This window comes from Globicephala melas, chromosome 13 (genome assembly GCF_963455315.2).
Source record: "Globicephala melas chromosome 13, mGloMel1.2, whole genome shotgun sequence".
Classification (NCBI taxonomy): Eukaryota; Metazoa; Chordata; class Mammalia; order Artiodactyla; family Delphinidae; genus Globicephala; species Globicephala melas.
This window is the reverse complement of record NC_083326.1, coordinates 89,547,537-89,570,488: the sequence shown is the minus strand read 5'-3', so window position 1 is coordinate 89,570,488 and position 22,952 is coordinate 89,547,537. Positions and strand designations below refer to the sequence as shown.

The 22,952-nt window shown below is 42.7% G+C and overlaps 1 protein-coding gene across 1 annotated transcript in view; it reads right to left on the bottom strand.

Moving 5' to 3' along the window:
• LOC115855126 (zinc finger protein 26) overlaps positions 1-22,952 on the bottom strand; it is a 95,120-nt gene that overhangs the window by 64,925 nt on the left and 7,243 nt on the right. The window contains exons 2-4 of the mRNA XM_030859872.3: positions 21,449-21,575; positions 21,084-21,179; positions 17,484-19,438 (exon numbers count right to left, since the gene is read on the bottom strand). Coding sequence (XP_030715732.1) covers positions 18,087-19,438; positions 21,084-21,179; positions 21,449-21,575 — 1,575 coding nt within the window. The 3' untranslated portion in view covers positions 17,484-18,086. Of the gene's footprint in view, positions 19,439-21,083; positions 21,180-21,448; positions 21,576-22,952 lie in introns of the transcript that reaches the window.

Genomic DNA, 22,952 nt, shown 5'->3' with positions numbered 1-22,952 from the left:
TGCTCTTGCCGTAGCCTCAGGCCTCTTCACTGGTCTTTTCGTGTGAGCTGTTTGAACCTCATCACAGCACAGCAGCCTCAGGGCAGTTGGACTGCTTACCCGGCTGCTGCAATCTTCATCAGGGAGAGCTTCTGAGAACCACGTGTGAAGCTGCATTTCCTTTCATGACCTGGGCTTGGAAGCCACACAGCTTAATTTCTGCTGCAATCTGTTGACTGTGAACAAGTCACCAGCCCATCTGGATTCAAGGGGCAGGGTGCGTAGACCTCTCCTCCCTGTGGGAGGAGTGGCAAAATCACATTGCCCCTTGTAGAAGAGGATGCTGTGTGCGAGGTGTTCTTGTAGCCATCTTAGGGAAACAAAACTTACCACAGACCGCCCTCTGGCTTTGACCATTGACTTCCGCAAACCATAACCACCTCCTGCCCCAAGACCCCAAACGTCTCATTCCATCGCGGTGTAAGGTTGAAGTCCAAGACCTCATTCTGGAAATCAGGCCCTGTGGCAGGTGAGGGTCCTCAGGACTGCTCCCCTGGGTACCGCTCTTTACGTGCTATTCTCAGTCTTCGTCTTACAAACCTGAAATATGATAGTGGGGCAGACAGAGGAAGACTTCTATAGATATTCCTATTCCAAACTGGGGACAACATGAGTCCTCACACAGCAGCCGCTGGTCCACAGAAATTCCAAATCCTGTTGGGTACGTGTTACCAGTTACCTGTTTAGGGTCCGGTCCTGCTCGCGTGGAGCTCTCTGTACCTCTTAGCGGCACCTTGGGGCTTGGTTCTGCCGAGCCACGCTTCCTTATCCTAAACATCCACGTTTGCCAGAGTGTCCTTCTCAGCCTCCTTCCTGCCCAGACAACGTTGGGAGCCCAAAGAGCTCTTTTTATTTTGTCCAGGGTTTGTCTTTTCAAGTTAATATGGCTGGGTTTTTTTTTTGTTTTGTTTTGGGGTTTTTTTTTTTTACAAAGTATATTTTATTTTATTTATTTTTTGTAAGACCTGCTCACTGCAGTGTTACAGAGTAGATGGGGGGATTAAAGGAGGAGTTATTGGAGAGCTCAGAACCCTGACCCTTGAACCTCAGCCCCGTAGCCACCTCCTTTGCTTCCTGGGCACCCTCTGTCCAACTGTGGTGACAGGGATGTGAAATCCCTGCAAAATGTCAAGATTGTATTTCGTGTCTTTTATAGGCTCTGCTCTGCACCTGCCCCCCTCCCTGATCTCCCAGTTTCATTGAGATCTTTATAAAAATTTTATTTTATTGAAGTATAGTGATTTACAATGTCCTGTTAATTTCTGCTGTACAGCAAAGTGACTGTTCTCTATATGTACATATTCATACATGTATTCTTTTTTTGAATTTTATTTATTTTTTTATACGGCAGGTTCTTATTAGTCATCAATTTTATACACATCAGTGTATACATGTCAATCCCAATCACCCAATTCATCACACCACCACCCCACCCCCTGTCCCTTTCCCCCCTTGGTGTCCATATGTTTGTTCTCTACATCTGTGTCTGTATTTCTGCCCTGCAAACCAGTTCATCTGTACCATTTTTCTAGGTTCCACATACATGCGTTAATATACGATATTTGTTTATCATTTTCTCACTTACTTCACTCTGTATGACAGTCTCTAGATCCATCCACATCTCAACACATGACTCAATTTCGTTCCTTTTTATGGCTAAGTAATATTCCATTGTATATATGTGCCACAACTTCTTTATCCATTCGTCTGTTAATGGGCATTTAGGTTGCTTCCATGACCCGGCTATTGTAAATAGTGCTGCAATGAACATTGGGGTGCATGTGTCTTTTTGAATTATGGTTTGCTCTGGGTATATGCCCAGTAGTGAGATTGCTGGATTATATGGTAATTCTATTTTTAGTTTTTTAAGGAACTTCCATACTGTTCTCCATAGTGGCTGTATCAATTTACATTCCCACCAACAGTGCAAGAGGGTTCCCTTTTCTCCACACCCTCTCCAATTATGGCTGGTTTTAAACTTTGTGGTGTGTATATATGTGTTTATACTATCTTTCAGTTTACAAGTAGCCTTCACTTTTCCCACTTCTTGCTGGGAACCCTACAATTAGCCATGCTTCTATCCTAATTTTGTCCTGTATTTTCCTTTCTACTCAAACATGTCCCAATTTCACCATTTTTCTTTATTAGACACTCATGTTATCTCTTTAGTTAGCATGCTTGCAACCTCAAGTAATGGAAAATATTCTTGGGAATTGAGGCTATAATGAGACTTTCCTCAAAATGGTTCTCTCCAGATCTGCAACTGGGACCTTACAATTCACCAGCTGACTCCACAGTTTGCCTCATTGAGAGCTTGTTGACTTACCTCAATTCTTAAAGACGAAGCTCCCAAATTTCTGTTTTGAGAGTATTTGAGGAGTTTCATGGATGTACACATGAGTTGTTGGGAGGATACATAGGAAATGGGGGGGAAATTTTTGTGCGCTTTTTAATATAACAATTTGGCAAAAGCCACATCTTCAAAATATCTCTTAAAGATAAGACTTTGTCTGCCTTGGGCTCTCTGTGAAGGTTCTGTGTTAACACTGACAGAAGCTCTGTTTTTTATGAGAGCATTCACAGAGGCTTTCCCATAAGGTACTTAGAAGGTTTCTCTTTTCTCTGAAGGGGTACACGAGGCATCCCCTTAGGTCTTTCTGAAACCTTGCCTAAGGATTTTACAGTCCCTGAGGACCTTTCTCACTTTGAGAACATTTTAACTGGCTGAAAAGACTGTACTGGGCCACTGTCATTTCCTCATGGACTGGTTCATTTTTTAGCTCCTCTTTCTCCTCTCTCATTTTATTATAAGCAGTGAGAATAAACCAGGTAGCACAGTAACACTGTGCGTAGAAAACTCTTAGCTTGGGACTTCCCCGGTGGCGCAGTGGTTTATAATCCACCTGCTAATGCAGGGGACACGGGTTCGAGCCCTGGTCCGGGAAGATCCCACATGCCGCAGAGCAACGAAGCCCATGCGCCACAACTACTGAGCCCGCGTGCCACAACTACTGAAGCCTGCGTGCCTAGAGCCTGTGCTCCGCAACTAGAGAAGCCACTGCAAAGAGGAGCCCACACACCACAACAAAGAGTAGCCCCCACTCGCCACAACTAGAGAAAGCCCGCGCACTGCAACAAAGACCCAACACAGCCAAAAATTAATTAATTAATTAATTAATTAATTTTTTAAAAAAGAAAGAAAACTCTTAGCTCTACCATTTGAGGTCATTATGTTACCGAACCAAACTTGGGTCCACTTGCCCCGCACAGCAAAGCCAATCTTCTGACACCAGTTGTGGTGAAGGAAAGGGCAACGCTGACTGCAGGCGCCCAACATGGGGCCAAGCAAGGAGCAAGGTTGGCTAGTGCTTGAAAGACACCAACCCCTGATGGCTTTCAGGGTAAGGTTTTTAAAGACGGGATGAGGGAGGGGGGCTGTGGGGTGTGATCAGCTCGTGGACGTTCTTCTGATCGGTTGGTGGTGAGGTAATCAGGAGTCGGCATCGTCAACCTTCAGGTTCCAGCCGTTCTGGGGTCTGCGTACTTGTGGGCAGCAGACAGTTAACTTCTCCCACCTGGTGGGGGTCTCAGTATCTGCAGAACAGCTCAAGGACACGGCTCAGCACAGTATCTACAGCCCTTGAGGAGGAACTAAAGACCTTTGACTTGAACAGCTAAAGTATTATTATTTTGTCTTGCTTGACTGTTTTCCCTCCTTTCTGCATTTTCTCACTTCTCTGGTTGCATTTGTTCTCTGGAACTTGGGGAAGGCCTAGGAGGCTAAAGGCTTTGCACAGACAAGAGGTAGGCAGGACACTGGTCGGGGTGCTGTCCTGTTCTGGGAAGGTCCCACAGGCTCCTGCTCGGCTACGATTGGGTGTGTATCTCTTTTCCATGTCCATTAGGCGACAGTATTGAGATACTTTCTGCCACTCATAACAAAGTCTCCTTTTGCCCATGTTCCCATAACACTCTCCTTATGTCCCTTCAAGCCCCCATCAACAACTTCCTTGATGACCTTCAGGCTCTGCTAACACCCCTCCTAAGGGCCCTTCAGGCTTTCATTAACATTTTCCTCAAAAGTCTTCCAGATTCTGCTCACCACCCAGTGCCCAAACCAGTGGCAGATGTTTTAAGGTTTTGTTGCAGTAGCACCCAACTTCCAAGACCAAATTTCTACTCCAGTCAGTACTGCTGCCTAAAGCATGTCCCCAAACTATAGCATATGTAACAACAAAGATGTTACATCTCTCACGGTTTCTGTTGGTCAGGAGTCCCTGGAGGGTTTGGCTGCTGGTTTTTGGTTCAGGGCTCCTCGTGCAATTGCTGTCCCCTGGTGGCTGGAGCTGGAAAGGGTGGCACTGGAAGATGTGGGGCTGGATGGGCATCTCTTTTTCTCCATGGAGCCTCAGAGCCTCTCTACATGGTTTCTCTACCGGCACTCTCTGCGGTTTCTCTCTGAGCACCACAGCCTGACAGGCTGCTCACAGGGCCGCCAAAGCTTCAAGAACACGTGTTCAAGCAAGGAAAGCAGAAGCACTTTCTCCACATTCTTTTAGCTACAAACAAGTAACCAGCCAACAGGACTCTCGGTGGGGGGAGTGTCACAGTCACATTGTAGAAGAGGATGCCAGCTGGGACATGTTGTCACAGTCAACTTTGGAAAACAAAATCTGCCACATGTGTCAATAACGGGTCCATTGTTGATTTCATATAGTTCCACCTAATACAGACATATACAAATGTGTGGGGGAAGAAACCTGGATTCCATTTTATTCAGTTTTTCATCTATTAGATTGACCTCTACTTTTTTTTCTACTGTGTCTATCCAATTTCGGTGTGAAGGTTATACAGGATTGTAAATGAATTTGAGAGTAATCTATCCTTTAACATTTTTCTAGCACTGCTGTATAACATAATGATGATCAAGTCCTTCACTGTTTGGTAAAATTTTACTGTTCAACAATCTAGGCTTGTTACATTTCATTGAGGGTTTTTTTTTTCTTTCATTGAGGGGATTTTGACTACAGTTCAGTTTCTTTATTTGTGATTGATTTAATCAATCTCACTTTTTCCTGCTTGGTCAATTTTGGTAATGTATAATTTACAAGAAAATTGAAAATTTTAATCTAAATTTTCATATTTAGTGGCACATGGTTATTCTTAGTATTCTCATATAATTAAAAAATCTAAATTATCTGTGTTTATGTCCCCTTTTTTATCTAATATTAGTTACAAGTACTTTCTCATGAATGTCCATGAATCTATCACCCAGTCTGAGAAACAGAAAATTACAAATCACTTGCAGTCTCTGTCTGCTGTTCCTCCTTTCCAACTCACTGCTTTCTCCACAGAGGTAGACACTATCCTAAATATTTTGCTTATCATTATCTTGCTTTTTCATTTCATCATCTTATCACCTACACATGTGTGTCTAAATAATATATAATCCATTTCACTTTATTGGTCTTTAACTATGGTATTATATTATATACAGTCTTCTGAGAATGACTTTTTTTTTTTACTCAATACTATGTATCTAGGATGTAAACATGTTGTTTATTCAATTGTAGTTTATTTCATAGTTATAGCATAGTATTCTATTGATTGTATATAATAGTTTATTCATTCTACTTTTACATCCTTATTAGATTTATTTTATTTTAATTAAAAATTTTATCAAGATAATTGCAAGTTCACCTCCAGTATAAAATAAAATACAAAGCGATCCCTAATACACTTTGCCCAGTTTACCCCCAGCGTTAACATTTTGCATAACTACAGTATAATATCACAGCCAGAGTACTGACATCGATACAATCCACAAGACTTACTAAGATTTCCCCAGTTTTACTTACACACAGTTGTATGTGTATATGTATCAAGTTCTATTTGATTTTATCACCTGTGTATGTTTATATATTGATGACTATAGTCAAGATACAGAACAGTTCCAACACACAGAAAATTTATTGTGTAATTTGATACTTTTGAAAATGAATTCATTTTATTAAATCCTATTTTATAAAGTTTTTCTGGTGTGTAGAAGTAGAACTGACTTGGATATACGGACCTGACATCCAGTGACCTTGCTAAATTCATTTTTTCTTCCTAACTGTATTATTTATAAATGATTTCATGCTGCCGAAAAGTTGAAAAAATGTCACAGAAATACAGAATTTAAAGAATTGTAAAGAATGTCTGATTGGTTCAAGTAGATGGACGTGCACTCACCGCCTCTTGCAAGAGCACCAGAATCACAAATAACTGCTGAACAATCATCGACAGGAAGACACTGGAACTCACCAAAAAAGATACCCCACATCCAAAGACAAAGGAGAAGCCACAATGAGACAGGAGGAGGGGTGCAATCACAATAAAATCAAATCACATAACCGCTGGGCGGGTCACTCACAAACTGGAGAACACTTATACCACAGAAGCCCACCCACTGGAGTGAAGGTTCTGAGCTCCACATCAGGCTTCCCAACCTGGGGGTCTGGCAACGGGAGGAGGAATTCCCAGAGAAACAGACTTCGAAGGTTAGCGGGATTTGCTTGCAGGACTTTGGCAGGACTGGGGGAAACAGAGACTCCACTCTTGGAGGGCACACACAAAGTAGTGTGTGCATCGGGACCCAGGGGAAGGAGCAGTGACCCCATAGAGACTGAACCAGACCTACCTGCTAGTGTTGGAGGGTCTCCTGAAGAGGCGGGTGGTGGCTATGTCTGAGCGTGAGGAAAAGGGCACTGGCAGCAGAAGTCCTGGGAAGTACTCCTTGGCGGTGAGCCCTCCCAGAGTCGGCCAATAGCTCCACCAAAGAGCTGGGTAGGCTCCAGTGCTGGGTCGCCTCAGGCCAAACAACCAACAGGGAGGGAACTCAGCCCCACCCAACAGCAGACAAGCAGATTAAAGTTTTACAGAGCTCTGCCTACCAGAGAAACACAGGGAGATTGCCCAAGCCTCGTAGATAGCCTCATCCACCAGAGGGCAGACAGCAGAAGCAAGAAGAACTACAATCCTGCAGCCTATGGAACAAAAACCACATTCACAGAAAGACAGACAAAATGAAAAGGCAGAAGACTATGTACCAGATGAAGGAACAAGATAAAACCCCAGAAAGACAATTAAATGAAGTGGAGACACGCAACCTTCCAGAAAAAGAAATCAGAATAATGATAGTGAAGATGATCCAGGACCTCGGAAAAAGAATGGAGGCAAACATCAAGAAGATGCAAGAAATGTTTAACAAAGACCTAGAAGAATTAAAGAACAAACACCTAGAAGAATTAAAAAACAAACAAACAGAGATGAACAATACAATAACTGAAATGAAAAATACACTAGAAGGAATCAGTAGTAGAATAACTGAGGCAGAAGAACGGATAAGTGACCTGGAAGACAGAATCGTGGAATTCACTGCCATGGAACAAAATAAAGAAAAAAGAATGAAAAGAAATGAAGACAGCCTAAGAGACTACTGGGACAACATAAACACACCAACATTCACATTATAGGGGTCCCAGAAGGAGAAGAGAGAGAGAAAGGACCCAAGAAAATATATGAAGAGATTATAGTTGAAAAACTCCCTAACATGGGAAAGGAAATAGCCACCCAAGTCCAGGAAGTGCAGAGAGCCCCAGGCAGGATAAACCCAAGGAGAAACACGCCAAGACAGACAGTAATCAAACTGACAAAAATTAAAGTCAAAGAAAAATTATTTAAAGCAATAAGGGGAAAATGACAACATACAATGGAGCTCCCATAAGGTTAAGAGCTGATTTCTCAGCAGAAACTCTACAAGCCAGAAGGGAGTGGCATGATATATTTAAATTGGTGAAAGGGAAGAACCCACAGCCAAGATTACTCTACCTGGCAAGGATCTCATTCAGGTTCGACAGAGAAATCAAAAACTTTACAGACAAGCAAAAGGTAAGAGAATTCAGCACCACCAAACCAGCTCTACAACAAATGCTAAAGGAACTTCTCTAAGTGGGAAACACAAGAGAAGAAAAGGACCTACAAAAACAAACCCAAAACAATTAAGAAAATGGTAATAGGAACATACATATCAATAATTACCTTAAATGCCCCAATCAAGAGACACAGGTTTGCTGAATGGATACAAAAACAAGACCCATATATATGCTGTCTACAAGAAACCCACTTCAGACCTAGGGACACATACAGCCAGAAAGTGAGAGGATGGAAAAAGATATTCCATGCAAATGGAAATCAAAAGAAAGCTGGAGTCGCAATACTCCTATCAGACAAAACAGACTTTAAAATAATGTTATAAGAGGGGCTTCCCTGGTGGCGCAGTTGTTGAGAGTCCACCTGCCAATGCAGGGGACGTGGGTTCGTGCCCCAGTCCGGGAAAATCCCACATGCCACGGAGCGCCTGGGCCCATGAGCCATGGCTGCTGAGCCTGCGCATCTGGAGCCTGTGCTCCGCAATGGGAGAGGCCACAACAGTGAGAGGCCCGCGTACTGCAAAAAAAATAATAATAATAATGTTATAAGAGATAAGGACGGACACTACGTAATGATCAAGGAATCAATCCAAGAAAAAGATATGACAATTATAAATATATAGGCAACCAACATAGGAGCACCTCAATACATAAGGTAAATGCTAACAGCTATAAAAGAGGTAAGCAACAGTATCTCAATAAGAGTGGGGGACTCTCAACACCTCACTTACATCAATGGACAGATAATCCAGACACAAAACTAATAAGGAAACACAAGCTTTAAATGACACAATAGATCAGATAGACTTAATTGATATTTATAGGACATTCCATCTGAAAACAGCGGAGTATGCTTTCTTCTCAAATGCACATGGAACATTCTCCAGGATAGATCACATCTTGGGTCACAAATCAAGCCTCAGTAAATTTAAGAAAATTGAAATCATATCAATTATCTTTTCTGACAACAATGCTATGAGACTAGAAATAAATTACAGGGAAAAAATAAAAAAACACAAACAAATGGAAGCTATATAATACGTTACTAAATAACCAAGAGATCACTGAAGAAATCAAAGAGGAAATCAAAAAACAGCGAGAGACAGACAAATGACAATGAAAACATGACGATCCAAAACCTATGGAATGCAGCATAAGCAGTTCTAAGAGAGAAGTTTATAGCAATACAATCCTACCTCAAGAAACAAGAAAAATCTCAAACAATCTAACCTTACACCTAAAGGAACTACAGAAAGAAGAACAAAGGAAACACAAATTAGTAGAAGGAAAGAAATCAGAAAAATGAGAGCAGAAAAAAATGAAAAAGAAACAAAGAAAACAATAGCAAGGATCAATAAAACTAAAAGCTGGTTCTTTGAGAAGATGAATAAAATTGATAAACCTTTAGCCAGACTCATCAAGAAAAAGAGGGAGAGGACTCAAATCAATAAAATTAGAACTGAAAAAGGAGAAGTTACAATGGACACTGCAAAAGTACAAAGCATCATAAGAGACAACTACAAGCAACTCTATGCCAATAAAATGGACAACCTGCAAGAAACGGACAAATTCTTAGAAAGGTATAACCCTCCAAGACTGAATCAGGAAGAAATAGAAAATACGAACAGACCAATCACAAATAATGAAATTGAAACTGTGATTAAAAATCTGCAAACAGGGCTTCCCTGGTGGCGCAGTGGTTGAGAGTCTGCCTGCCGATGCAGGGGACGTGGGTTCGTGCCCCGGTCCGGGAAGATCCCACATGCCGCGGAGCGGCTGGGCCCGTGAGTCATGGCTGCTGAGCCTGCGCGTCCAGAGCCTGTGCTCCGCAACGGGAGGGGCCACAGCAGTGAGGGGCCTGCGTAACGCCAGAAAAAAAAAAAATCTGCAAACAAACAGAAGTCCAGAACCAGATGGCTTCACAGGTGAATTCTATTAAACATTTACAGAAGAGCAAACACCCATTGTTCTCAAACTCTTCCAAAAAATTGCAGAGGAAGAAACACTCCCAACCTCATTCTACGAGGCCACCATCACCCTGATACCAAAACCAGACAAAGATACTACAAAAAAAGAAAATTACAGACCAATATCACTGATGAATATAGATGCAAAAATCCTCAACAAAATATTAGCAAACAGGGGCTTCCCTGGTGGCGCAGTGGTTGAGAGTCTGCCTGCCGATGCAGGGGACGCGGATCCATGCCCAGGTCTGGGAGGATCCCACATGCCGCGGAGCGGCTGGGCCCGTGAGCCATGGCCACTGAGCCTGCGCATCTGGAGCCTGTGCTCCACAACAGGAGAGGCCACAACAGTGAGAGGCCCGCATACCGCCAAAAAAAAAAAAAAAAAAAATTACTAGCAAACAGGATCCAACAACACATTAAAAGGATCATGCACCATGATCAAGTGGGATTTATCCCAGGGAAGCAAGGATTCTTCAAAATACACAAATCAATCAATGTGGTACACTATATTAACAAACTGAAGAAGAAAAACCATATGATCATCTCAAGAGATGCAGAAAAAGCTTTTGACAAAATTCAACACTGATTTATGAGTAAAAACTCTCTAGAAAGTGGGCATAGAAGGAACCTACCACAACATACTAAAGGTCATATAGGACAAACCGACAGCAAACATCATTCTCATTGGTGAAAAAATGAAAGCTTTTCCTCTAAGATCAGGAACAAGACAAGGATGTCCACACTCACCACTATTATTCAACATAGTTTTGGAAGTCCTAGCCATGGCAGTCAGAGAAGAAAAGGAAATAAAAGGAACACAAATTGGAAAAGAAGAAGTAAAACTGTCACTGTTTGCAGATGACATGATACTATACATAGAGAATCCTAAAGGTGCCACGAGAAAACTACTAGAGCTAATCAATGAATTTGGTAAAGTTGCAGGATACAAAATTAATGCACAGAAATCTCTTGCATTCCTATACACTAACAACAAAAGATCAGAAAGAGAAATTAAGGAGACAATCCCATTCACCACTGCAACAAAAAGAATAAAATACCTAGGAATGCACCTACCTACGGAGGTAAAAGACCTGTACTCAGAAAACTGTATGTCACGGATGAAAGAAATCAAAGATGACACAAACAGATGGAGAGGTATACCATGTTCTTGGACTGAAAGAATCAATATTGTGAAAATGACTATACTACCCAAAGCAATCTACAGATTCAATGCAATCCCTATCAAATTACCAATGGTATTTTTTACAGAACTAGGGAAAAAAATCTTAAAATTTGTATGGAGACAGAAAAGACCCCGAATAGCCAAAGAGGTCTTGAGGGAAAAAAACGGAGCTGGAGGAATCAGACTCCCTGACTTCAGACTATACTACAAAGCTACAGTAATCAAGACAATATGGTACTGGCACAAAAACAGAAATATAGATCAATGGAACAGGATAGAAAGCCCAGAGATAAACCCACGCACCTATGGTCAACTAATCTATGACAAAGGAGGCAAGGATATACAATGGAGAAAAGACGGTCTCTTCAATAAGAGGTGCTGGGAAAACTGGAAGCTACATGTAAAAGAATGAAATTAGAACACTCCCTAACACCATACACAAAAAAAACTCAAAATGGATTAGAGACCTAAATGTAAGACTGGACACTATAAAACTCTTAGAGGAAAATACAGGAAAAACACTCTTTGACACAATTCACAGCAAGATCTTTTTTGACCCACCCTCTAGAGTAATGGAAATAAAAACAAAAATAAACAAATGGGACCTAATGAAACTTAAAAGCTTTTGCACAGCAAAGGAAACTATAAAGAAGACGAAAAGATAACCCTCAGAATGGGAGAAAATATCTGCAAATGAATCAACAGACAAAGGATTAATCTCTAAAATACATAAACAGCTCATGCAGCTCAATATTAACAAAACAAACAACCCAATCCAAAAATGGGCAGAAGACCTAAATAGACATTTCTCCAAAGAAGACATACAGATGGCCAAGAGGCACATGAAAAGCTGCTCAACATCACTAATTATTAGAGAAATGAAAATCAAAACTACAATCAGGTATCACCTCACACCAGTTAGAATGGGCATCATCAGAAAATGTAAAAAAACAAATGCTGGAGAGGGTGTGGAGCAAAGGGAACCCTCTTGCACTGTTGGTGGGAATGTAAAGTGATACAGCCACTATGGAGAACAGTATGGAGGTTCCTTAAAAAACTAAAAATAGAATTACCATATGACTCAGCAATCCCACTACTGGGCATACACCCAGAGAAAACCATAATTCAAAAAGACACATGCACCCCAATGTTCATTGCAGCACTATTTACGATAGCCGGGTCATGGAAGCAACCTAAATGCCCATCGACAGATGAATGGATAAAGATGTGGTACATATATACAATGGAATATTACTCAGCCATAAAAAGGAACGAAAATGGTCATTTGTGGAGACGTGGATGGACCGAGAGACTGTCATACAGAGTGAAGTAAGTCAGAAAGAGAAAAACTAATATCTTATACTAACACATGTATGTAGAATCTAGAAAAATGGTACAGATGAACCAGTTTGCAAGGCAGAAATAGAGACACAGATGGAGAGAACAAATGTATGGACACCAAGGGGGGAAAGTGGTGGGGGGAGGGTGGTGGTGGTGTGATGAATTGGGTGATTGGGATTGACATGTATACACTGATGTGTATAAAATAGATAACTAGTAAGAACCTGCTGTATAAAATAAATAAAATTAAGTTAAAAAAAAGAATTGTAAAGAATTCCTAAATACCCTTTACTTATACTTCCCCAATTTTATTGCTTTACCACATCTGCTTTCTCTATAAAAGAACATATTTTTCGTGAAAGGTACGAGCATGAGTTGCAGATGTGAGTCCTCTATACTCCCCAGTGCTTCAGTATCTCCAACAAGGTCATTCTATTATCTAGTGACCATAAAATTATCAAATTGAGGAAATTAACATAAATGTCGTACTATTACCTAATACACAAAACTTATACAAATTCCATCAATTGCCCAGATAATGTCTAAGAAACAAAATTTGTGTTTGGTGTGCAGTGCCCTGTCTCTTTAGCTCTTTTTTCACTGGAGCAGCCTTTCAGCCTTTTTCTTCTACAACCTCAACGTTTTTTAAAGTGCATGCCATTTTCATGGTAAATGGCCGTAACTTTTGTTTGCTAGATATTTCCTCACAATTTAGATTCAGGTTATGCATTTGGGGCAGGAATACTACAGAAATGACATTGTGTCCTTCTCAGAGAATTACAGCAAAAGTTCCCTGATATTTGTTTGTACCAGTAGTGGCAATATTAGTTTTGATTGCTTAATTAAGGTGGTAAATGCCAGATTTCTTTTTCCAACTGTAATTAATAAGTGTCTTGTGGGCAGATGTTCTGAACCTAATAAAATAACCTCTCATAAAGCTGTCACTCAAAAAAAAAAACAAAACCCAAAAAACTGTCACTCACCCAGTTTTAGCATTCATTAATGATTCTTGCCTAAAACAAGTATTACTGTGCTGGCTACCAAATGGTCATTTCCTTTCGTATTTATTGATATTCAACTGTTTAAAAGAGTTTCCCCCTCTTCCCTAGTTGTTTATACATTTATATATCTATATATCATTATGGATATATGGATTGTTATTTTATTCTTTGGGTTGTAACCTGTTATCATTATTTATTTGGTCCCAGTTTTGGCCAGTGTGTTAGAGCTGCTTGCAGTGTCCTTCGGGGCTTGTTCTGTGGCCTAGCATGTGCTCTGTGTGGCACAAAGTTCCATGTGTGCTTGGGGAGTCTGCTGCAGTGGAGTAGAGTGCTCCACATGTCTGCTAGGTCCAGCTGGTTTAGAGTGTTGTTCAAATTGCCTGTTTCCTTGCTGAATGTCATGGGTTGAATTGTTTCCCCCCGAAAAGAGATGTTGGAATCCTAAACCCCCACCTCAGAATCTGACCTTATTTAGAGACAGGGTCTTTACAGAGATAACTATGTTCAAATGAGGTCTTTAGGGGCTTCCCTGGTGGCGCAGTGGTTGAGAGTCCGCCTGACGATGCAGGGGACACGGGTTCATGCCCCGGTCCGGGAAGATCCCACATGCCGCGGAGCGGCTGGGCCCGTGAGCCATGGCTGCTGAGCCTGCGCGTCCGGAGCCTGTGCTCCGCAACGGGAAAGGCCACAACAGTGAGAGGCCCGCGTAGAGAAAAAAAAAAAAAAAATGAGGTCTTTAGGGTGGGCCCTGAACCAATAGGACTGGTATCCTTATAAAAAGGAGAAATTTGGACACAAAATAGACACAGATAAGGAGAAAAATGATGTGAAGACACAATGGGAGAAGACGGAGACCTAGAAGTTGAAGAGAGAATCCTGGAACAGATTCTCCCCTCACAGCCCTCAGGAGGAATCAACCCTGCTGGCACCTTGACTTCAGACTTGTGACCTCCAGAACTATGAAAAATATAAAAAATAAATTTCTGTTACTTAAACCACTCATTTTGTAGTACTCTGTTACAGCAGCCCTTGCAAACAAATGAAGATTTTGGCTGGAAAACAGGGTGCTGCTTTAGCAAATACCTAAAAATGTGGAAGTGGCTTTGGAATTGGTAGAGGATGGAAGAGTTTTGAGGTACTTGATAGAAAAAGCCCAGATTGCCTTGAGGACACTGTTGGTAGAAATACGAATGTTAAGGTAGTACTGGTGAGGTGTCAGACAAAAATGAGGGACGTGTTATTGGAAATCAGAGAAAAGCGGCAGAGAACTTGGCTGACTTGTGTTCTAGTGTTTAATGGAAGGCAGAACTTGTGAGTGATGAACTTGGATATTTAGCTGAAGAGATTACTAAGCAAAGTGTTGAAGGCATGACTTAACTTCTTCTGAGAATGTATTGTTAAACATAAAGGAACTAGATCATGAAGATCTGGAAGACTCTCAGCCTACTCATATCGCAAAAAACGAGAAAGCAAGCTCAGGAGAGAACACCAAGCATGTGGCCAGACGCTGCTTGCTCAAGAGATTATGGGTGTATGGCTTGTGAATCCAATTAATCATCTCAGCAGAAATGCTACCAACTTGGACTGAAGGGAACAGAGCAAGGTTGAAATGAAGGAACTTTGTCAAACTTCTGAGATTCTACAGGCAGGAAACAGGCTGGAAACAGGCTGTGAACATAGGTTATCCTTAAAGCAAAGGGAAGAATGACTCTGAGGGCAGGGCCACTTCCTTGGTTCCAGAAGGTGAAGCCTCCTTTTTAATTCCAGAGGGCTGGCTCACCATCCAGGGTTGAAGGGGCAGGGCCACCACCCCAGTGGGCTCAGAGGACAGAGTATTTAGCCAAAGAGGGTTATTCTCAAGCCTTAACATCTAATGGAATTTACCCTGCTAGTTTTTGGACTTGGTTGGGACTCATAACACCCTTTTTCCTGATTTCTTCCTTTTGGAATGGGAATGTCTATCCCATGCCTATCTGATTATTGTATTTTGGAAGCAGATATCTTATCTGGTGTCACAGATTCACAGATGAAGAGGAATATTGCCCCAGGATGAATCATATCCCAAGTCTCACCCATACCTGATTTAGATGAGATTATGGACTTAGAGTTGATGTTGGAGTGGATTAAGATTTGGGGGGATGTTGGGCAGGGGTGAATGTATTTTGCATGTGAAAAGCATATGAATTTGGTGGGGTGGGGAGGGGCAGGAGGGCAGACTGTTATGGGTTGAATTGCATCCTGTCAAAAAAGACGCTGGATTCCTAACCCCCAGTATCTCAGAATGAGAAGTTAATTAGAGACAGGGTCTTTACAGAGATAATCAAGTTTAAATTAGATCACAGGGTGAGAACTAAGCCAATATGACTGGCATCCTTAAAAGAACAGGAAATTTGGACACAGAGCTGGTAACAGCGAGGCATGGGGTACTGCAAGAATAAGCTGCCTCCTACAAGGTATGGTTCACTTTTTCACTGAAGGGAAGGGCCTCTACATCAGGAGTTAGTGGGTTCTGTGGGTAATACCGTGTCTGCCTCAACCATTCAACTCTGCCACTGCAGTGCAAAAGCAGCCGGACAGCAATACACAGATTGTGTCTGCCTGTGGTCCAAGGAAACTTGATGGATGGACACTGATATTTGAATTTCAAATAATTTTCTCATTTCATACAAGTTTGGCTCTTTTTAACCATTTAAACATGTAAAAGCTTCTTACTTGCCATCCATACAAATATGGGCTGCAATCTGTATTTGGCCTGCAGTCTGTAGTTTGCCAACATCTAGACCATATCCCCGAGTGAAGAGCATACAGTGCAAAGTATACCACGAGTTTGCTAGGCTGAGTCCTCGGATACTTCTCAGATATCGCTACTCCAATTATCAATTATCAAGAGACAACTTTTCTAATGCATGTTTACATAAGGGATTAGTGCGCACTTAAGGTAGATGACTCTAATTCAGCAAGCCAACTGTGTATTTGGTGTCCACCATCTCAACGCTACAGCTCTGAGTAAGCAATTATTTCAGCAATGTCAGAGCATGGCTGAGTTCAGTACTCTGCCTTGAGATGAGATTCCAGGCCTTCAAGTCTGTCCTTGTTGTGTTTAAGAGCCGATGTAACCAGAATGAGCCATCTCATCTCCTGCCCCAGATTTCCTCATTAATTTAAAACTCTTCTAGGACAATAGTTCCTCAGTATTCCCAGAATCTTACCAACAGGGGCCACAAGGTTCTTGGTGTACACAAGCAATAACACTATTTCATACTATGTACTAAAAAGTATCCACCTTGGAATATAAACAGGAATCTGAAAGACTTTCTTCTTGTCTCAGGAAAAAACCTAAACCACACACCCAGCTGTTCTTCAACAGTTTACTACCTACAGCTACTCCAGAACAACGACTTACCAGTTAAAGCCCTTCAGTGACAAAAAATAGGAACTCATTCTACTTAACTTCAGCAGAAAACAATATTTATTGAAAAGATGAGGAAGCACACAGAAGACCAGAAAACCAGGTTCAAAAGGGGCAGTATCCAAAGTTATTCTGAGAAATCAAAACAGCAAGAACTAACTGATGGTCTCAGTAGAATTCTGGGACAAGAATGGGTTCCAATATTTCCCTGCTGGTTCATGGGAGACTGAAATCGAGATGCAAACTCCTGGAAAAGAGGCTCCCATTTCCCAACAACTGTGACTGGTGGAAAGGACACCCTGAAAGACCCACCGCAAGGGTGCACACACACAGGAGGGGTATTTCTCCAGAGAGATCTAAGCCGCTCTTACAAATCTTGCAGAACAGACACTGAACTGGTAAATATAATCAATGTTCATTATGGTGAGTGCTCTTAGGAAGCACCCCTGTTAACAACTGCCAGACCCACTTGCTGGATATGTAAATTCATTTGGAATGAGAACTGAATCCTTTCATTTATTAAAAACTATATTATTTTAGTTATATTGCTAAGAAATAAAGAGACAACACTGATCCTTAGCATTTAATGTGGAGAATATTAGAGGGTGTTATTCCACAAACTATCAAATATAACAAGTTACATTTTAAAATAAAATACCAAAAATTTTTAAAACACTATTCAGTGTTACTCAGGAAAGTCACACTCCATACCCCTTAACCTTCAGAGTATGTTCCTTGCCATTTTCCTGCTATTACTCTAGATACATATTAAAATAAAAAACAACTTTACTCTCTACCAAGACTTTCTTCAGCACCACATCTGGAATGCGACTCCCCATGTAACACAGCTTCCACGGGAAGTGCTTTCTTGATTTATTAAAGTTACAAGGGTTTCTCAATATGATTCCCCATGTTAAATCTTCATAATCAGGCTACCACTTCTGATACAGTTACTGCTCTGTACTCCTGCAACTATTCTCTTGTATATAAAGATTTGTATGACTTACTTCTGAAAGCTTTTGCACATTCATTCCAAATATGATTGGCCTCTCTCTCGTATGACTAATTTGATAAAAGAGTATTTTTAGGACTTCTTGCCTCTATTATCCTCTGAAGTCTCCTGTGGATCAGCTTCTGTGAGAATGATTCTAACATCTACTCCGCTCTGATTTCTCACTTGTGAGTTTTTCGATGTATACGAAGCCCTGAATTCCAGCAGAAGGATTTCCCACATTCAGAGCATTTCCATGGCTTCTCTCCTGTATGAACTCTCTGATGTTCACTGAGAGACGACTTTTGAGTGAAGGCTTTCCCGCATTCACTGCATTTGTGGGGTTTTTCTCCTGAATGAGTCTTCTGGTGTATCTGAAGTGACGCCTTCCTAGGATAGGCTTTCTCACATTCGCTGCATTCATAGGGCTTCTCTGTTGAATGAGTTCTCTGATGTATAATTAGCTGTGATTTCCCACAAAAGGCTCTCTCACAGAAGCTACACTCATAGGGTCTCTCTCCTGTGTGTGCTCTCCGGTGTATAACGAGGTATGACTTGCTGCTGAAGGCTTTCCCACACTCACTGCACCCATAGGGCTTCTCTCCCGCATGAGCTCTCAGATGCGCGGTGAGCTGTTCCTTCCTACCGAAGGCCTTCCCACATTCACTGCACTGATAAGGATTATTTCCTGTGTGAATTCCCTGGTGCACAACAAGTTGTGTCTTCATGCTGAAGGCCTTCCCGCAATCCCTGCACTGATAGGGCTTCTCTCCCGTGTGCATCCTGATGTGAACGAGGAGATACGACTTACTCCTGAAGGCTTTCCCACAGTCACTGCATTTATGGGGTTTCACTCCTGTGTGAGTTCTCTGGTGCACAATGAATGGGGACTTCAGACTAAAGGCTTTCCCACATTCACTGCATTCATAGGGTTTCACTCCTGTATGGCTTCTCTGGTGTAAAATCAGCTGTGATTTCCAGCTGTAGGCTTTCCCACATTCACTGCAACCATAAGGTTTCCCTCCTGAGTGAATTTCCTGATGGACAATGAGCTGTGACCTGAATGAGAAGACTTTCCCACACTCGATACAGGAGTAGGGCTTCTCTCCTGTGTGGACTCTCTGATGAGCATTGAGGTTTGACTTGGCACTGAAGGCTCTCTCACATTTAGTGCATTCGTATGGTCTCTCTCCTGTATGAATTCTGAGATGTACAATGAGCTGTGATTTACAACGAAAAGCTTTCCCACATTCGTTACATACACAGTTTTTTTCTATACTATGAGTTCTTTGATGCTTAAGAAAATATGATTCATCATACCCATGAAACTGATCAGGATTCTGTCTTAGATAGCTTCTGGCTGAAGCTAAGTTTTGTGTCAAACTTTTTCCAAGTGTATTATATTTAAGGAGACTTTGTCTTGAAGAAATGTGGCTTTTGCTCAGATGAAGCTTTCCAAATGCATTACAAGCATAGCTTCTCTCAACACTTTCGAGTTCATCTTGATTTTTCTGGTACCATTCTTTCCAACCTTCTAGAAAAAAAAAAAAAAACACCATATATTTAAAATCATAACACAAACCGAATATAGAACTAAAGGGCTTTGGAACTGCCATGTAATGAGTGTTTTTCTTTTGGTCCAGGCCTCTGACACACTGGTTCAAAAGAAATACTTGCCAAGTGCACACACATCACATAACCAAGCATGAGGGCAAGGGGAAGTGAATCAAACCAAAATAAGTCCCTTTACAGAAATGGGTAGCCGATTAGCAGTGATCAAAAATGTTTTTTTAAAAAATAGAAGTTTAAAAAATTTAGCCTGCACTTAGAAGCCAATGCCAACTATTTATGCCAATTTTATTATTGCAGGAGTTTACTCATAAAGTTAATTCACAGGATACAGAATAGCTAGGCATGACCTGTAGGTAGGTACAAAGAGACATTAAAAGAGAGACTGAGTGAGCCATAAGGAAAGTAAGGCAAAAGCATTCCAAACAGAAGGAAGAGCAAGTGCAAAGCTCCTGGGGAAGGAAACTGCGTGGCATGGTTAAGGAACAGAACAAAGGCCAGGACAGCTGAGACCCCCTGAGTGAACAGAGTGACTCTGAGTGAACAGAGTGAAGGCAGGAACCAGATTAGGCAAGGCCCCGTACACACTGTCTGTGTGTCAGCACCCGTCAGACACATAGCCTCAGTCACCCCCGTACACGACTGCTGTGCTGGGGGCCTCAGTAGCTGTCCTGCTTTCTCAGGACTGCTTGCTAAACACTTTTCTCCCCAAAGTGGTGGGAAACTGGAGGAAGAAGAGCAATTTCAGAAGTGCCTTCCCATTTCTGCCACTGAGAATGCAGAGTGGGAAAGCCCAGGGGCACTCTCCTGCAAGCATATAAAGCTGGGACCAGAGCACACGAGGAAAGGAGAAGGAGGATGGCGATTCTGCTGTTACAACACTGGGAGGAAAAAAGCTTTGATTTTCAGGACAGAAGAGCCTTTCCACAGTTACAATATAGAAGAGAAGCCCAAACTTGGACAACTCAAAAGGGAAGAGTAAGCGGGGTCAGGGAAATAAAAGCAGGGTGATAAAAACCACCTAAGATACAGGTGAGATTAGGCTAGGTTTCAGAATTCTTTTAAGAAAAGAGCCCAAGGGACTTCCCTGGTGGTCCAGTGGTTAAGAATCTGCACGTACACTGCAGGGAGCATGGGTTCCATCCCTGGTCGGGGAACTAAGATCCCACGTGCTGTGCGGTGTGGCCAAAAAAAGAAAAAGAAAAGTGCCCAAGAAAGTAACAGATGTAATTTCCAAGTGACTGGTGTGAGAAGAGAGAAGGAAGCAATGAAATCTCCTAAAACAGTCAAGGGGAGAGAATGAAATGAAAAACTATGGGTAAAGTCAAGGGACTTAACTGCAGAGGCAAGAGAGAAAACAAGGCCCATGACTACGGGAAGGAAGGCAGAGAAAAAAGGTGCCAGAAGGAAGGAAACTAACCCAGAAAGCAACCTTTCAGAGCCACGGGAGGAAACCGAGGGCCCCATCCTTACCTGAGGACTCACGGGCTCATCCCGAGTCCACCCGGTGGTTCAAGGACTTCAAAGAACAGTTCGCGCACACAACACTCCCTGAGTGCCAGCCCCGGTTCACTCCAGACCTCCCCTCTCCATGGTTTCTGCTCACCCACCTGGACAGCTCTGACGGGAAACTTCCGCGTTTATTATCCATGGCTCTTCTCCTTGCTCCAACTTGAAGACTAAATCAGGTTTGGTACCATGATACCCTGTTAAGGGAAAATCACAAAGGATGTGGGCCAAACTGCTGGGGACTAGAAAAGGAAGCTAGGAGCTCAGAAAGGAAGCAGCTCGTTTGCACTTGCAGAAAGATTACAATGAGGGGGTGAAGACAGAATAGGGACTAAGAACGTATGACCTCCAGAGCTCAAGTCCATAATCATTAATTACTTCAGAGACCCCGGGATAGAACAACAAAAGAAAAAGCAGTGGCAACTTATGACTCACGACCTGAGCTGAAAAAAGAAGCTGTACTTACCCACAGACACCAGGTTTCTATAGTTTTCCAGAGTCACATCCCGGTACAGGTGCTTCTGCGCAGAATCCAATAACTGCCATTCTTCCCAGGTGAACTCCATAGATATATCCTTGAATGACGACAATCCCTGTAACAATACACACACCATTCCACAGGCTGCAATTATACTGGGAGACATGGAAAAGATGTAGAGGACCCAGGAAAGGAGAATGTCCCTCCACAGACTGCATCCTGAACCCACCACTTGCTTTGAGAGAGAATTAAAAAATAATAATAATAAGTGAGCCTCCGTGTGCTAGATACTCTTTTGGGTCCTGAAGACTTCAGGATGAGTGAAGCCCACTCTGGCCTTCAGAAGCTTTTAGTCTTGTAGAGGGAAATGAACAGCTATGCATGCAGACAAAATAAGGTGTTTCCAGTCTGATAAGAACCTATTCAGGGAGACCTTGCACGGGGTGGTGAGCACGACTCAAACTACAGGCACCAGACACACAGGTCTGACCCTCCGGAAGTGCCTGCCATCTGGCCGGCTGCTCAGCCCACCTGAGTCTCAGTGGGAGCGAGCACATGAAGAAAACATTCCAGGGACTTCCCTGGTGGTGCAGTGGTTAGGAATCTCCCTGCCAATGCAGGGGACACAGGTTCGAGCCCTGGTCCGGGAAGATCCCACATGCTGCAGAGCAGCTAAGCCTGTGCGCCACAACAACCGAACCTGCACTCTAGAGCCCACGAGCCACAACTACTGAGCCCGCATGCCACAACTACTGAAGCCAGTGCATTCTAGGGCCCGCGTGCTGCAACTACTGAGCCCACATGCCACAACTACTGAAGCCGCGCTCCTAGAGCCCGTGCTCTGCAACGAGAGAAGCCACCACAATGAAAAGCTTGTGCACCGCAACGAAGACCCAACGCAGCCAAAAATAAATAAATTTTTTAAAAAAAGAAAGAAAGAAAAGAAAACGTGTCAAATAGGTGACTTCCCAGGCTTCTTCCAAGAAAATAAGTGGTCCACAACCGAGTCAACCAGGGGACACCCAGCACAGACTGTGAACCTAAAGCCCAGGTCGCGGAGCCACAGGCCACAAACCAGTGCAGGGGGGTCTGCTCCCCGAGGTGCGCGGGTCCTACCAGGTGGCCCTGCGGCAGTGTCAGCCGTGCAGCCTGCATGACTGGTGCTTGATGCCTCTGAGAACTACCCAGTGTACTCACAATAAATTCCTCTCACAGGACCAAAAGATAGCAGCAAGCCACAGACCCTCAGGGGATCATTCAATAAGTGCTTATTAGGCACCAACTGTGGACACAGTCCCTGTCCTCAGTGGGTTTCCATTCCTGCAGGGGAGATGCCAGTAAACACACAGCCACCTAGCACGCAAGCGGTGACAATGCTCTGACAGGCCTCCAGCAGCTTCATGGGAGAGAGGCGGGGAGGAAGACACAGGCGCTATCTCAGATGGGTCATCAGGAGCCCCCTGCTGAGGCGACATTTGGGCAGAAACACAAG